This window comes from Rhinolophus sinicus, chromosome 10, assembly GCF_057876585.1.
Source record: "Rhinolophus sinicus isolate RSI-liver-muscle chromosome 10, RSI-T2T, whole genome shotgun sequence".
NCBI classification, from domain to species: domain Eukaryota; kingdom Metazoa; phylum Chordata; class Mammalia; order Chiroptera; family Rhinolophidae; genus Rhinolophus; species Rhinolophus sinicus.
The window spans coordinates 18,442,590-18,459,099 of NC_142510.1; the positions used below are offsets into that span (position 1 = coordinate 18,442,590).

The 16,510-nt window shown below is 48.8% G+C and overlaps 1 protein-coding gene and 2 long non-coding RNA genes across 9 annotated transcripts in view; 2 read left to right on the forward strand and 1 right to left on the reverse strand.

The window, feature by feature from the left end:
• LOC141569449 (uncharacterized) overlaps nt 1–4,703 on the forward strand; it is a 19,137-nt gene extending 14,434 nt beyond the window's left edge. Inside the window, exon 4 of the long non-coding RNA XR_012493092.2 lies at nt 3,994–4,703. This is a non-coding gene — a long non-coding RNA (uncharacterized LOC141569449). The remainder of the gene's footprint in view (nt 1–3,993) is intronic.
• The window catches only part of LOC109437832 (uncharacterized), a 9,081-nt gene extending 4,024 nt beyond the window's left edge, over nt 1–5,057 (reverse strand). Inside the window, exon 1 of the long non-coding RNA XR_012493090.2 lies at nt 4,877–5,057. This is a non-coding gene — a long non-coding RNA (uncharacterized LOC109437832). The remainder of the gene's footprint in view (nt 1–4,876) is intronic.
• Nucleotides 5,051–14,531, forward strand: FUS (FUS RNA binding protein). 7 transcript variants are annotated; one of them, XM_074322659.2, is made up of 15 exons: nt 5,051–5,139; nt 6,553–6,577; nt 6,653–6,819; nt 7,516–7,660; nt 7,826–8,013; nt 8,213–8,429; nt 10,039–10,073; nt 11,539–11,571; nt 12,107–12,210; nt 12,594–12,723; nt 12,950–13,051; nt 13,178–13,301; nt 13,610–13,710; nt 13,835–13,982; nt 14,244–14,531. In XM_074322659.2, the coding sequence occupies exons 1-15, from the start codon at nt 5,127–5,129 to the stop codon at nt 14,281–14,283; spliced, it is 1,572 nt and encodes a 523-aa protein (XP_074178760.1). In that variant the 5' UTR covers nt 5,051–5,126; the 3' UTR covers nt 14,284–14,531. The 7 variants fall into 7 exon arrangements, with proteins under 7 accessions (XP_074178760.1, XP_074178761.1, XP_019572857.1 ...); XM_074322660.2 differs by having other exon boundaries at nt 5,052–5,139; nt 7,519–7,660; XM_019717298.3 differs by having other exon boundaries at nt 5,058–5,139; nt 6,668–6,819; nt 7,519–7,660.
• The last annotated feature ends 1,979 nt before the right edge of the window (nt 14,532–16,510 follow it).

Below are 16,510 nucleotides of genomic sequence, written 5' to 3' on the forward strand. Positions count from 1 at the left end.
TTATTCCTGTCTTTCTCTGCCTCTCCTGCCTGCTGTAATTGAATTTAGAATGTCTTAGAATTTTTCTCGTCACAGATATTTCTCCCGTCGCTTGTTTGCATTTTCCGAATTCTAAAAATCTCAAACAACAGTGCGTATGAGGAAGGCAACTATAGGTAACAGAAACCTATTTGGACTCTCTTAATAAAAAATGGGCACATTATTATAAGGATGTTGTGGGTTTCCTATTGAATCCCAGCAGATCAGAGCTCCATGTGCTGGACTTCTAGACCTGTGCTGTCCTACTGTAGTGGCCTCCTACAGAGGCCACTAAACACATGTGGCTACTAAAATTAAAATTAATTACAATTAAATAGAATTTAAAGTTCAGTTCCTCAGTCTCATTGACCACATGTCCAGTGTTCATACCACCTGTGGCTACACGGGGGACAGCTCATTTCTATCATTGCAGAATATCTCATTAGATAGCCAGCATTCTAGATGGTTTGTCCAGTTTACAATAACCGTTCCTCCTATCTGCTCCCCTGATCCACAGGGGTGGAAGCTTAGCTGCTATTAAATCAAATTTAAAAATTGTTTGCCCCTGCTTGTGACAGCTCAGGGCTCTCATAATAAACCAAACGCCTCGGTATGGCCTAAAATGCCCTGAAGAAACAGGTTCCTGACTGCTTTTTCCAATCTCATACCATCAGTCATTTCTAAGGACACAGCCTAAGCTCCCTGGCCAGTTCTTGATCCAGGACAATCGACTCAAGCTGGGCCAATCAGTTAGCAGGGATGGTGGCCTGCTGGTGATTCTGACTAGCTCTGCCCTCTGAAGGGTTGGTATTTCTCCTAGTTATCTACAGAGGGGGCCGGCTCTGTATCTTGGTTTTGGAATTGGGTTGGATCCGTTGATAGCTACAACCTTTCTTATAAATGGTCTTAAGTTTCTGATCACTAAAGCTTTGGTTAGGTTAGTACATGAACTGTCTGGGGTCCGACAGGCCAATTTGTACCTATCCCCACTCAGCTCATAGAAGAAATGGTGAGGCGTTCTGATCCTCTTCTGCTAGGGACCATTCTGCAGAGGGCTAGATCTGGGGAGAGTCGAATATAGCTAGGGAACTCCAACTTGATTTCTACCTTGCTTCTGGGTTGATTTTTTTTTTTTAATTGGGGAATATTGGGGAACAGTATGTCTCTCCAGGGCCCATCAGCTCCACGTCGTTGTCCTTCAATCTAGTTGTGGACGGTGCAGCTCAGCTCAAATCCAGTTGCTGTCTTCAATCTGTTGCAGGGAGCACAGCCCACCATCCTATGTGGGAATTGAACTTGTTAAGAGCTTGCACTCTAACCAGCTGAGCCATCCGGCCACCCCTGGGTTGATTTTTATGATAGATCATAGCTTAATGGCTTGAATCCTAGTTCAGGAGTTCGCAAATGATGGCCCTAGGGCCAAGTCCAGCCATCAGCCTGTTTTTGAAGTAAAGTTTTATTGGACCACAGACACTCCCATTCATTTACCTATTGTCTATGTCTGCTTTTGGGATATGAAGGCAGAGCTGAGTACTTGCCACAGAGACCTTTAAAAAGACTAAAGTAGAGGGTGGCCGGTTAGCTCAGTTGGTTAGAGCGCGGTGCTCTTAACAATAAGGTTGCTGGTTCGATCCCCACATGGGCCACTGTGAGCTGCGCCCTCCACAACAAGATTGAAACAACTACTTGACTTGGAGCTGATGGGTCCTGGGAAAACACACTTAAAAAAAAAAAAGCCTAAAGTATTTACCATCTCCCCTTTACAGAAAGTTTTAATGACCCTTTTCCTAGACGGTCAAACTGTGGACCTGATTCTCATTTAAAACTATTTTAAAAAGTTAAAATGTAATGATTTCTAAAGATCATCAGTGAAGAAAACAAAGACCGTCGAAGTTTAAAAAAAGAAAAAGGCTGACCATACTTGACAGTCAAAGGAACTCACCAATGAAGAGGAAATTCACTGGCAGGGTTGCTGAGAGTGAGAAGTCAAGAGAGTTTTGAGTATTAGGAAGGGGTTTTCAGGGTCATATGCTAATTAACAATGAAAAACTAACACTTTGGATAGGATGGAATGAATTCATAGGTCTGACCCAATTGGTTAAAACAAGTCCCACTGCTCATTGGCAGGGAAGGAGTCTTCAGTTAGGTCCAATAAGGGTCTGGCATCCAGGAGTCACTCAAAGGCCACACCTGTTTATTAGCTTCAGCTGGTCAGAGCCAGTTGTGATGAAATACAGTATTCAGTTTGATATCTCTCAGGTAAGTGTTGCTATAAATGGAAATCTTCTCTTTTAAGAGATACACCCTAATTACGTTTCTGGCCTATTTCAATACACTATTTGTGATGGCTAGTGTGAGAACAGACCAAAACAAAAATGAGAAGGAAAGATTGTGATAGCCATTCCTCTCCTTTCTTGCTAACTGAACCCCAGTGTTCTTTAGCCATTGGGTGTACGGGGTCACCATCACATACTTGAACAACAGTATGTACAGAATGGTCCAAGCCCTCAATTTTCAAGAAAAGACAGAAGCTTGGATGTTTGCCCTATTTCTAGTGTTGGCAACTCGTTACAAAAATTAAAAACAATGTTTAGGCTACACAGAACCTGTCTGCAGGCTGCGTCTCACAGCAGGCCACAGCTGGGGTCTTGGGTCTCAAAGGAGCTGTGGAGAAGGCTGAAGACAGAACCCTGGAGGGTGAGCAAAGGCAGAGAACGGAGGGGCAGGAGATAGACTGATGGTGGGAAAGGAGGGAGGATCGGGAGAGGGGTGTTCTTCATGTAAAGAGACTTTTAAGGAGAAGTAAGAGGCCCTGTGTTCTGTGACTCAGAGAGACGAGTCTGGAGAAACCTCCCCGAGGCCACAGCTTGAGCCTGTTTCTCCCTGCCACTCTGCCCACGAGTGCCCTTCCTCACCCATGGCTTTGTCTCTGCCATTCCTTCTGTCAGTTACACCCTTTCCTTTCACTGCTGGTGAACTCCCACTTATCCTGGGAGGCCTGGCTTCAGGGTTACCACCTCGCTTTCACCTTCTGTCGTTAGGTGTCTACCTGATGGATGACTCGCTTTCCCTATAGTGTCTGGAGTCCTTGAGCCCATGTCACAGCACATTTAATTTGAGTCCACTTTGGGGTCTGTGGGTCTCACCCACATCTCACCCACGGGCTACAAGGTGCTGTGGTTCCAGGACTGGACCATTTTCTGCTTTGTACATATTACACAGCGCTCAAGAGATGTTTGTTGACGCACAGGGGTTAAGAGCAGGAACTCTGAGCGGGCTGCCTGGGTTGGGAACTTGGCTTTGCCACTTTCTGGGTAGCCCTGGGCATAGCTTTTGACCTTTCTGTGCCTAGTTGCTCATCTGTAAAAGTGTATTCCTCACACCAACCTTTTATTGTGAATAAGATCGAACAAGCTATACTCAAAGCACTCAGAATGCTGCCTGATACTTAGCAAGCTTTATGAAATTGTTATGCTCTTATAAATGCTACACATTTAACGTATAAACACTTTCATGGTTAAATGTTTGTTGTTAAATTACTTCATTTGTTTTGTGCATCCTCAGTGCCAAGAACAATGCTTGGAACACTGGAAGCACTTAATATTTGTAGAATTAACGAATGAATGAGGGATGGGTTTCCCTTTGCCCTTACTCCAGTCACATTGGCCTCTCAGTGGGGGTAGGGGTGGGGGACAGGGCGATCAGGGCCTAAATCGGGTTTAGCAGAAGTTTGTGGGCAGGCCTAGGGCGTAGCCCTCAATCGTTTCTCCAGGAAAACACGTCTAACCTACAAAGGAACTCTGGAACCTAGGTCACAGGTATGTTGGGAAGGAAAATCTGTGTGCATGTGCACCAGGAATAACTTCCTTGGTCTTGTTTTATTCCATACGTTCAAATCTCCTGTTCCAGGCAAGGCTGATTATAGTGCAAGTTACAAGTTAATCTGAACTTCACTTTTTGTCCTTGCTTTCACAGGGACTGAACAGGCTTCAGAGCCCTGCCAAGTGTTCACGTCACCAACAAGAGGAGAGTTTTGCAGCCACACACACCCGGATTCGAATCAGAACCCCTGACCTTTCGCTGCACTTGGCCTCTGAGTCTCACTTTTCTTACCTCTCAAATGGACACAGCTTTACTTTCTTCACAAGATGGTGATGAAAAAAAATTGATTGTGCATTCTGAAGGCACTTAAGCCCTATACAAATGTCACTACTGGAGCTCCACATTGGTCCTTGGTAGGGCTTCAGGAAAATAAAGAGTAGCTCCTTATCAGCGAAAGACTCAGAGACCCCTAATCTCATCTCTAAACTGAGGTCCAGAGGGCGTGGGCCTTGCGGTCCCACGGCTCGTCAGGGCAAATCCCTGCGGGTTTGGGTGGGCGATAAGCGCCGCATCAGGCTAAACTGCATGCTTTCCTTTAGATGAAATGTCACAATCCACAAACCCTGGCAAGGACGAAGGAAACACAACTCTGAAAGACCACAAAGTGAAAACCGAGTCAGGGAGAGAGAGGGTGGGAGTGTGTTGTCAGGGGAGAAACAAACGTTAGCTCAAGAGGCAGGGAGGATGGCGCCGGAGACACGATGCGTCTGGTGCAGCGGGAGAGCAATGCAGCGTAAGGGGCGCGTCGTCCCCAGTGAAAGTGGGGCCCAGGGAAACGGGCCCGCCAGAGAAATTTCGGTTCCGCCCTGCGGTTCGACGCTTTGACTACAGTTCAGTCCACTGATGCCCTGGGCCCTCGTCCCGCCCCCAGAGGGTAATCAGACCGTACCATTACTTTAGGGGGTAGAGATAATCGTGGGTCAGTCCTGCAAAGCGAATCGGAGTTCTTTGTTAGAAAACACATGGTTCTACATACTATTGGAAGATTCTTAGTCGATGTGCTTCCCTTCTGTCGGCTCAGCCCTCTATGTTCGCCGAAGAACGGTAGGAGCCCGCTCGTACTCCCCCCCTTACTTTCCACATTTGGAACATTCCTCCGCGGTACGTAGGCGGGGAAGCGTACATAAACGTCGACGCAGGCGGCGGGGCTGCTCAGTCCTCTAGGCGTCGGTGCTCCGTGGTGTTGGGATCTCGCTGCGTGTCGGCCAGTGCGCGCGTGCGCCGACATGGCCTCAAACGGTATGTGAGGGCGCGAGGCGGCAGGGGCGCGCCGACCCGGGGCCTCGTTCCCGCCCAGCGGCGGTTTTGTGTGTCGGTGAGACCGGGCGCCGATCGCGTAGAGGAGATTCTCGTACCGCGGTGGCGGGAAACGGTGGCGAAGGGTGGAAGGGGGAGGCCGATGTCGCCATCTTGTTTCGCTGCCCCGGCGCCTCGCGCGGGGCGGGAGGTCCTCCCTTCGGAGCCCCTTTACTGAAGGTGAGCACGTGTAAGAGGGAAGCTCCTGGGCGATTTGAAACGTGAGACACGGATGGACACGTTCGGCATCCGTCGCCTTTCCCCGCGGATTCCCAGCCCGGCCGTGGGGCCCGCTTTGTCGCAGTGCTGCATCCGGGCACTCGGCGAGCGCACGCGCTCTGCTGGCCCCTCCCCCCTTTCTCGTGGCGCGAACCCCCCCGCCCCGTGTTGGACTGCTTCATGTCGCGAGACCCTCGGCGGGAGACTCGGCGGGGCGCGTCCGGTGTGGGCCCCGCCCCCGGGGTCCCTCGGGAAGGGGCGGGACCTCCCCATTCCCGCCTCGGCTGCCACGCGGCCGGGGGCGGTGGCTCGGGGTCCGAGCCGCGCACCCGCTTCACGGAGGAGGGGTTCCTGGAGGTCGTCCAAGGGAAATGGGGACCGGGCCCCCGCGTTTTCCCGCCTGAATTTCCTCTTTCCGAGGTGGCAACGAAAAGGAGCGGCCACACCCTCTCCCGGTCCTTTTGCCCTTCCCTGCGGGGGAAGTCCCTCGTTTACTGCACCGTGGGGAGGGGTGGGTCTGGCTGCTGCGTCTTCACTGTGGCCTTTTCGCCCCCTTTGGATGCCTCGGGGAAGGCGAGGCGACGAGAAAATGGATTCAGTGGGAGCCTCAGGCCTGGGGGCTTGAGTGCCGGAAAACTCGCCTCCCGAGACGAGCGCTTCGATGACGTTCTCTCGTTTGGGGTCAGAGCGTTCTCTCCCCTTGGGTATCTAGCTTTGCACTAAAAGTCCGCTTTTCCAGTCTCCCAGATGGGGCAGAAGGTAAAAGAAGGGCCTTTTGGGAGACGTTTTTGTTTTTTGGTTGGAGAGTGGAGGCCACATCCGGAACAATGCTGCCTCCTGCCTCCAGCTTGAATTAAAATCCGTCCCACTGAAGTAGCTCTGACGTTAGCTTGTAGCTCGACTCTTGGCCATACCTTCCTCAGAGAGCGGTTATGAAAACGAGATGTGTGTGGGTTTGTGTGGTTTCCGATACCAGTTGAATTTGTGGGCCGGAAATGGTGGGTGTCTGCCAAGACTTTGTTTTGCCAGTTGTTGTTATGGTCTCTTAGTCTTCGTAGAAATTTGCTTTTTCTTTGCTTTGTGCACTACCTTTGTAGGGATAGGTGAAGGTGACATAATTGTGTTTTTCTTTTGCAGACTATACCCAACAAGCAACCCAAAGGTGAGTGAATTTTCTGGGCTTCCAGAGTTTGTAGAGGGCCAGGGTTGCTAAAGTAGTTTTTCCTGATTGCACCAGTTTTCTTTCCTCCAGCTACGGGGCCTACCCCACCCAGCCTGGACAGGGCTATTCCCAGCAGAGCAATCAGCCCTATGGACAGCAGAGTTACGGTGGTTACAGCCAGTCAGCGGACACTTCCGGCTATGGCCAGAGCAGCTATGGCTCTTACGGACAGACCCAGAACAGTGAGTCTCTTTTAGTGGGTCACCCCGCCTCTTCCTGCTCTTTCTGAATGTTGCTTTTCTTAAACCTAAGCTGAAGTGTTAACTGTCACGTTTTTTTGTCCCTCATCCAGTCTATAACCCTTAAAACTCCTTGGAATCTGATGGCTTGTTTCCTTTCATTTTTGGCTTTTTACTTTTCTATTTGTGTTGCATGAAGGTGAAATGTAGGGAAAGTATTCACTAAAGGGAGCAAGTTGTAGGCTTTTAATACTTAACAGGGAGAACATGATTTGCCTGAAGATGTTTGAAGTCAGACTATTATCGTGTGCTACCCAGAGAGGTGGAGTTTGCCCTGAGGTCCTGCAGCGTAAAGTAAAGAATGCAGGTTGTCCTATTTTATACTGCATAGATGAGCAGGTTAAAGTGCTGTTAATGAATTAGGGTCTCTGCGGCTGTGGTTAGTGGTGGTCCTGGAGACTGGCTTTGGGATGAGTGAGTTGAGATTGGAATTCTGAAGCTGGCAGCAGTTGGAACATGAGCCTTAGGATAGAAGAGAAGGGTAACTCCTTTGTCTATGAGTTGCAAGATTTCTAAACAGGTTCTAAGAGGCGACTTTTCAAGTATAGCATTAGGTAACATGTAATGCTTTCTTCAATTCGTTCTGTGCTTTTCTCTTTCCTTGTAGCTTTTATGACTTTCTTTCTCTTTTCCGCATAGCAGGCTATAGCACTCAGTCAGCTCCCCAGGGCTATGGCTCAGCGGGTGGCTACGGTGGCAGCCAGAGTTCTCAGTCGTCTTACGGGCAGCAGTCTTCCTACCCTGGCTATGGCCAGCAGCCAGCTCCTAGCAGCACGTCGGGAAGGTAAGGGGTTGTGGCGGGAGGCCGGAAAGAGGAGGGTGAATCGATAAGGGGCACTTAGGAGGGGTAATGGGGGTGTCTGTTGAGGTCAGAGTTCAGAGACTGGGCTGTACAAACGTGAAAGCAAGTTTTGGACGTGCTGGCATTTTTCTTTTTCCTCTTCCGTAGTTACGGTAGCGGTTCTCAGAGCAGCAGCTATGGGCAGCCCCAGAGTGGAGGCTATGGGCCCCAGTCTGGCTATGGCAGCCAACAGCAAGGCTACGGACAGCAGCCAAGCTCCTATAATCCCCCTCAGGGCTACGGACAGCAGAACCAGTACAACAGCAGCAGCGGAGGGGGTGGTGGAGGCGGGGGAGGTGAGCAGGTGTCTTCAGTTCTGTCTCATACCTGTTTTCTGGAAGGATTTGTGTTCTGTTTGGCCCTTACCCTAAAAGGCTTCTTAAAATTGATTTTCTTGTTCCCTAGCCATCCTTTTATGTCTGTTCATTTATCCCCTGATACTGTTGAGCCTTTTTATACCATTTCAGTTTTAAAGTATCTTTTTTTCTGTGACAGGGAGCTACGGCCAAGATCAGTCCCCCATGAGTGGTGGCGGCAGTGGCGGCGGTTATGGCAGTCAGGACCAGAGTGGTGGCGGCGGCGGTGGCTACGGGGGAGGCCAGCAGGACCGAGGGGGCCGCGGCCGGGGCGGTGGTGGCGGTTACAACCGCAGCAGTGGTGGCTATGAACCCAGAGGCCGTGGAGGTGGTCGTGGAGGCAGAGGCGGCATGGGGTAGGTGTTTAGTGAGCCAGGGAGTGCCACAGTGGGGGGTGGGGGTTGCATGACTCTCTTTTTGAAGCCTAGTCTCTTACTTAGTGCATGGGTGGTCTTATTCTAGGGGTTCGTGAGGGCTTCCATTGAGGGGCATTGACTGTTTCTTCCAACATCCCCATTTTATTTTTGTGACAACTTGGGAGCCTGAACTCCCACCCACACCTCTGAATAGAGATTTGAGTACTGACACTTATATTTCCAAAGGAAAACGAAAAATACATGGGTATGTATGGGCTGGAGTCATTGATATCTTAGGCAAGAAACATGGAAGTAAAGACTTCTTTCTCTGCAAGGGAAACTGATGATCCCACTCCTGGTAGTAGGGAAACTTGTTACCTTGTATTCCCATGTGTCCTCAAGGGGAGTTGTTAATGGTTAACTTGACTTTAGCTTCCAGGAATTGGCTACTCTTCCCGTATTCTGTAGTCTTTTGAATCCACGAGCTTGATTTGCAGTAATTTGACTGACTGATGATTTTGTTTGTGACTTGGTTTATGGGGCTATTTGAAGTGTGCAGACCTTTTGGACAAAATACGGCTGACAGTGGTGTCCCACCTACTTGCTCCACTGTCCCCCTTCTCCTGGTTACTTGTCCAACTGGACCTTCTTTCCTCCCCTTCCTGCTGTAGTTGAAGTAACACCTTAGATTTGATGTTAAAGTATTCGTCAAATCTGTTGGTAAATGTGATCTGAAAGACCATATCCTGTCTCCCTTGAAAAGGGAAGGAATGTCAGTGTGTTTCTCCATTTTTTTGGAGAAAGTAGGTTTTTAAAATGAGAGTTTATATATATACATATACATATGGTAAGTATTCAGAGGTGGGTGGGGGCAATCTCAAAAACTATACAAAAATGAGGAAAACTCTGTTGTGTGCGTGTGTTTAATGCAAAACTTTAAAAAGAAAAACAACTGTTATGTGACTGTTAACTTGCTCTGCATTTTATGTGCCACAGGTATGAAAGGTGACATTGCAAAATACTCGGCTCTTCTCGCAGTGTAGAAGGGGTGACCCCGGGGTTTGGGGGAGATCAAAAACAGCTCAGTAGTTAGGATAGGGTTTAGCTAAGTTTGTCTCGCTTTAGGGGAAATTGCCTTTGGTTTTGACTTTTTATGCAATGGGGGTTGAGTCTGCTTGCTGCTTTCAAAGCAAAAACCACAAAAATGTGTTCAGGGCTACCCCAGCCTGGTGTGAAATGTCTACTGGGTGAACTGGGTAGTTTTTAAACCAACTACTAGGTTGTCAACCACATGCAGCAAGAGGAAAAAACATCTACGTCGGAAGAACAACCAAGGAAAATGGGTCATTTTTTTTTCTAGAGGAAATAGACATATAACCTTTTAAAGCAAAATTCTTAAAAACTGTGTCTGAGAAATTGCACACGTGTGTGTGACATGCTCAAAGGTCAGGCAAGGGGTGGTCAGGAAGGAGAATGTATCTTAGCCACTTGCATCTTTTTCCCAAAACACATACCCTTGTTTGGGGAATATTAAACAAACAAACAAAAAAAACGCCCTTTTGTAGCTGTTGGAAGCTTCATGTCCTTTCTTCTAACTTGTCTTCTCCAGCGGAAGTGACCGTGGTGGCTTCAATAAATTTGGTGGTAAGTGAACAGAGTTTCCAAAATTCCCAACTCCCAGCAATGCTTTGTCTGATTGTTCATTTGCAGATGTCTTAGCGTGTTTTAAGTGTCGAAGGTTTGAAGTGTCCAGAACCACTTCCAGGAAGGGGTGGGGTAGAATTCCACCTGCTGCCAGGTGCGTGCTAACCTGGAGGCAGGCCAAGGCAGACTCAGCTGTGGTCTTGTACCAAATTGGTTTGACCCAGGGTCACAAAGCGGTGTTTAGTAGGCCTGACAGTGTCGCCACACCTGGCATTAGTGGTCACCATTATGAAAAACTGGAGTGTGCGCTGGAACACGTACCAACTTGGCTTTAGGTCCTTTTGGTCAGTGTGTTCAAGGCTAGTTTGTGTGTGTGTGATTGTGTGTGTGTGTGTATATGTGTATGTAACAACCTCCAAATGTTTGAATTCTGGAAGAGGGATGTGAAATCCTGCCCTGCCCTGAGGATGGTGATGTTGGTGTATTTATATATTAAATCCTAAATGATGTCAATTCAATTCTACGTACACGTACTTAACTCAGTTGGGCACATAGGAACTAGCTGTGGGAAGGAAGGTGTGCACTGCAAGAAAGCTTGGGAGCGTGTGGCTCACGGGAAATAACCAGGTCTTAAACGGCACAAACAATTCATGGAGAATGGCAAATTTGAGAAGTCTCCCAGTAAGCTGGAACTTTACTGGTTTGGTTAACAAAAGGTTTCTTGATTTGTCTCACCATTTAAAGCCAAAGGCCCGGTTCATGATTTAGGTGTCATTTAATGTGGGTATAATATTTCTATATGGTGAATTCAGAGAAACTTTGGTCAAACATGGTCTCTGGAAAAAAAAGAGGCTGCATTATGGAAATAAGATTTCTGGTCTGTTCCCTGGGACATGCTTTAAAAATACAATAGCTATTATGTCTTCTTATTGTCAAGTGGTTTTGGGGAAACAACATGGTTTTAAAGAATGGTTTCTAAAGATGAAATTGAAAATTGTTCCACAAGGGATAATCTGTGTCTTTGGTGGTAAAGTTTGGAGAAACTGGATGGATGCATATCACATTGCTGGTGGTAAGCCTGTTTCTCTCCGGGTGAGAGACCAGGGCCAAGCTATGAGTTGGTTTGTTAAAACTTCAATGGGTTTCCCTCCTGCCCCCGCCACCCCCATCTGCGCTGAGGACATTTCCCAGCCTGAGCTGGGGGAGGCAGCATTTTCTGAAGTGTGGAGTTCTTATGCGGACTCAAGTTACATACAGATCTGAAGGAAAGGGGCCTGTGTCTTCCCCAGCCATGCCTAGGATTCTCTGGGCAGGCAACCCAGGACAGGGTTTGAAGTCAGGCTGTGAGCACTTAATTATATTTTACAAGAGTTTGGATTTGATAATTTTTTTCCTTGTCTGTCTCTACCTGTTGACTAACCGCTTCTCTTTCCCTGTTTTTTTTTTTTCCTTCATGTCACTTAAGGCCCTCGGGACCAAGGATCACGCCATGACTCTGGTGAGTCCCCAGGTAGCATTAAAAAAGGGCTAAAGCAGTATCAGCACTTCTGGATGCTCTTTGAAACTTAAAGGAATGTGAAAAAGCAGGGTTGGAGAAGGAAAAGGAAGCGAGTTTAGGTGTAGCTGTAGTTAGTGGTGGTTTGTAAATGAACGTACGTCGGAAACCACTGATCAATGGTTTCCTCCCACAGTCGTTTTGAAAGCTTAATGTGGGGCGTTTTTAAATTTTTATTGGGGAACTGTGTTTCTCCAGGGCCCATCAGCTCCAAGTCGTTGTCCTTCAGTGAGGGTGCAGCTCAGCTCCACGTCCAGTCACCATTTTCAGTCTTTAGTTGCAGGGGGCGCAGCCCACCATCCCCTGTGGGAATTGAACCAGCAACCTTGTTGAGAGCTCGTGCTCTAATTGACAGCTATCTGGCTGCCCCTATAGGGTGTTTCTTAAAGTTAGGTTAAGAGTCATGGACTCATTCTAGCTTTGTTTTCCCTCTTCTGACTCACATTTCCTCCTGCGTTCCGGAACGTTCCACAAACAGAACAGGACAATTCCGACAACAACACCATCTTCGTGCAGGGCCTAGGCGAGAATGTCACCATCGAGTCTGTGGCCGACTATTTCAAGCAGATCGGCATTATTAAGGTAATGGGGGGGCAGGGGGGTAACTGTCCATGCTGCCGGCTTTTGGATCTCAAGACATTAGTAAAAGGAGGTGGCTGTCAGCTCAGTTTGTTGAGTAGAGAACATGAGCTAAAAGAATTCGCAGAACACAAAGCACAATCAATGAAAAGAAGGAGCACCGTAAATGTTTAACTTGTAGTCTACAATCTTTAGTTTAATCTTTTAATATGATAAGGGACAACATCAGTGGCTTTCATTCATTGCCTGTGAGGAAGGAAGTGGACATTAGGAAGAGGATCTGAGATGTGGCCATGATCAGTCCCCGGTCCTGGAGGGGGAAGCTGGGAATTGGTGGGACTACATATCCCAGAAGCCTTGATGTGACCTCGTATTGCTTTTTTCAGACGAACAAGAAGACGGGACAGCCCATGATTAATCTGTACACGGACAGGGAGACCGGCAAGCTGAAGGGAGAGGCAACGGTGTCGTTCGATGACCCGCCTTCTGCTAAAGCGGCGATTGACTGGTTTGACGGTATGTGGGGGCTGCTGGGCAGGGGGAGGACACACGGGCCTTGGGAGACGGGCTGCGTCTGCCAGCACGTGTGGACCTGCTGCTCCGGTCGTCTTCTGTTTGCTTACGTCTCAGATTGTAAACCTTCCAGGAAGGCAGTTTTCCCTCGTTGATTGTACCAAGTGTTCTTTTGGACCCGTGGGTCTTCATAAAAAGCCTCCCTTTTACACCTCCTTTATTTCTGTAGGTAAAGAATTCTCTGGGAATCCTATCAAGGTTTCATTTGCTACTCGGCGAGCAGATTTCAACCGGGGCGGTGGCAATGGGCGTGGAGGCCGAGGGCGCGGAGGTGAGCTGTCCTGATGCCACTAAGGGAGTGATGGGCGGGTGGGAGAACGGTGGGGCTCGTGTGGAGGAGGCGGTGAGGTTGGCTGAGCTGGGACGCAGACTGGACGCACGCTTGTCTCTACACCAGGACCCATGGGCCGTGGAGGCTACGGTGGAGGCGGTGGAGGTGGTGGGGGCCGGGGTGGATTCCCCAGCGGCGGCGGCGGTGGCGGGGGACAGCAACGAGCTGGCGACTGGAAGTGTCCCAACCCGTGAGTGAGGGGAGGGGGCCTCATGTTTCTGTCTGTCCCCTCACACGTGAGTCTTCTGGGACTGTGGTGGAGGCATGTGTTTTCGAAGCTAATGAGTGTCAAGGCCACATTGATGGGACAGGTGGCCGAGAACTTGCTCTTGGGTGAGGTCGCTGTGGTGGGAGGTATTGGACTAATTTGTACGTTTTGTTCTGGTTCTGCTGGAGGCCTCAGTTTCTCACTGTGTCTGTAAGGTCACGGGTCTGCTCCTAATTCTAGGTCTGGTCTACTCACCACGCCTCCAAACTAATGGTCTTGCTTTTCTTTAGTACATGTGAGAACATGAACTTCTCTTGGAGGAATGAATGCAACCAATGTAAGGCCCCTAAACCAGACGGCCCCGGAGGGGGCCCAGGAGGCTCTCACATGGGTAAGGGAGAGGTACACCTGGGGTGAGGGTTTGGGATCAGCAAGCCCTTCATTTTAAGCAGGGAGGCTCGAGGGAAGGTGGGAGGGACTTTGGGGTGTGACACATCATGTTTCTTTGGTCCTAGGGGGTAGCTATGGAGATGATCGACGCGGTAGCAGAGGAGGCTACGATCGGGGAGGCTACCGAGGCCGAGGCGGGGACCGCGGGGGCTTCCGAGGGGGCCGGGGTGGTGGGGACAGAGGTGGCTTTGGCCCTGGCAAGATGGACTCCAGGTGAGTAAAACTCAAAACCGTACTTGAACAGAGGTCATGGGATAGCAAGGTTTTGTTGAGAAGTGGCTTCATTTTGAGGGCTAGATTGGAAAGCTGTGAGAGCAGCAGAGTGGGTGGGGAAGGAGGGAAGGAAATGATCAGGAAACGGATCTGTAGACTCTCTTGTTTATACCTACAGAGATGAGACATGTCGGGCTAGGATTGGGGGGTGGGAGGGTAAAACGTTGGGACTCAGACCTTAATGGGTACTTTTTCTTGCAGGGGTGACCACAGACAGGATCGCAGGGAGAGGCCCTATTAGCCTGCCTCTTGAGGCTCGAACAGCTTTTCTTCTACACCCAGTGTTACCCCCATTATTTTGTAACCTTCCAACTCCTGATCACCCACGGGTTTTTGTGTCGGACTATGTAATTGTAACCATATTTCTGGATTCCATTAAAAACCATCGTTTTAGTTAAATTTTCTTCCCCCTCCTCAGGAATGTGGGGAGTTTTCCTCTTGGATCCTCCTCCAAGGCAGTAACTGAATAAAAAAGTGTTTGATACTTGGTCCAGGGGGGAACGGTCAAGCAATGTCCTTGAAAGGAGAGGTGAAACTTCCCTGTCATCGCAGAAGTTGGGTGTGTGAATGGGGTCAGCAAAGAGCATGTGTGTTGTCATGAGTGTTGCCCCAAATTTGCTAACTGCCCCAAAACTTCCAGCAAGTTTGCCACATGTATTTACATGCTGGTCTTAAAATGAGTTTACTGTTTATAGCAGCCTTACCTCTTGAAGTGGTACTTTTGGCTCTTCTGTCACTTTTTTCAGCGTGGGGCTCAAACAAATTAGGTTTGTCTTTGGCACAGACAGTGTTCAGACTTGACCACATGGCCAACCCACTGGGGTCTTCTGCAGGAAGGAGAATAACAGCAATCTGCTCACTGCAGAGATTCTGTGACCTCGCTTGCTTTACAGGCCGAAAGTGACGTGTATGGGGTATGTGGCTCTGGGAATCGAAACGATAGAGCCAGGATAGAGTCCCTAGTGTTGTGACCTCATTTTCATTCTGAAATCTGTTCTGAAGGGAACAAACTCATCTCCCTGCTCAGGCCTGAAGGAGAGGCTAAATCTGAGGGACGAGGCCTGGGAATGAGATGGTAAGGGAAGGAAGGTAGAGGCGTTACTTTGTATTTCAAAGTGACCCTGCGCCCCGTTTCTGAAGGTGGTGGGGCTTGGGCAGAGGACTGTAGGGAGACTGGTCTATCTGGGCCACTCCTGCCTGTACTCAGAGGGTTGTGGTCGTAGCTGTTCTTTGAGGCTTGAGTGGGGACCTTTAATAGTGGGGGGTGCAAAGGGCTCTCCTTTCAAGGGGGCAGTGTTCCCACCTGGGGAGAGTGTGGGGCCAATGAGTTGCAATCTCACCACAGTGCCTTGGCCTTATGAGAAGCCTCCCCTGACCCCCAGAGACCCTTTTCTGTTTCCCAAGTCTTGAGTTTATAAAACTTGTCTGTGCCTACCACTCAGTTGAGCGTGAATCTTACTGTTTCCCTGAAAATAAGACCTAGCCAGACAATCAGCTCTAATGGGTCTTTTGGAGCAAAAATTGTAAGACCTGGTCTTATGTTGTAACGGTAAAATAAGACCAGGTCTTGCATTAATTTTTCCTCCAAAAGATGCATTAGAGCTGAATGTCTGGCTAGGTATTTATTTTCAGGGAAACACTAGTTATGCAGAGCTGAAAATCAGCCAACAGCAGAAAGTACTTCGCTGGCAGAAACATAGCTCAAATGCCTGGGGGCCCTCCTTGGGAAGTGCTTTCCTCTTGATTGTCAAGTTTGCTGGAGGCTTTTTCTAGAGAAGAGTTGATTCATCTTCTAGTCTGGTGACTTCAGACAGAGGCTGTGGCTTTGTCCCTACTGAACGTGCTTGGGAACCAAGAGTAGGCTGACAGGCAACAGCTTTGATGGCTTATTGAACTTGGTCTGCATGAGAAACCCTCACAGCCAAGGATGTAGCAGCAGTTAGTTCATTCTGGTGCAATTAGGCTGCTTCTGTTCCTTAAGTGTTGGTTTGAATGGCCTGATTTGTGTCTTCCGATAAGCTTGTTTTCCACCTCACCTAGTAGGAATCTGTTGTGGCTCCCTGGTCCCTGCTCCTGGGGGTGAAGGAGGCTGAAGCTCCTTGTGAGATCTGATTACTGACAGGCTGTTGGCATTACATTCTTAGGTCCTTTAATGGGCTTCGGAAGTGTTACTGGCTAGCCCTTAAATAAAAGGAAGTGGAGTCCTGGGTGTCTTGGTCAGTGGGTAGGTCCAATTTAGGGGCCTTTCTAGAATGGGTGAAGACAAATAGAGGAAATGTTCGTTCTGTGGAGTAGATCCTGCTGTCACCTTGGTGAGAAAGTGAGACGCTTGAGGGTTGGACTTGGGGTCCTCTGCTCCTCACTGCAGTCTCTTGGAACAGCCAGGCCAGTAGTAATAGCCAGTCATGGTGCCGATTGGTGAGGATTTTAGACTAGTCTTGTATTCTGAGGAATACGTTATTTACTGA

Bases quoted from the DNA above. Each gene is read 5' to 3' on its own strand.
- FUS (XM_074322657.2), top strand. From the start codon at position 6,359: ATGTGTGTGGGTTTGTGTGGTTTCCGATACCAGTTGAATTTGTGGGCC. The intron at 6,820-7,515 runs GTGAGTCTCTTT...TTTTCCGCATAG, and splicing joins TTACGGACAGACCCAGAACA to CAGGCTATAGCACTCAGTCA. The intron at 10,074-11,538 runs GTAAGTGAACAG...ATGTCACTTAAG, and splicing joins TGGCTTCAATAAATTTGGTG to GCCCTCGGGACCAAGGATCA.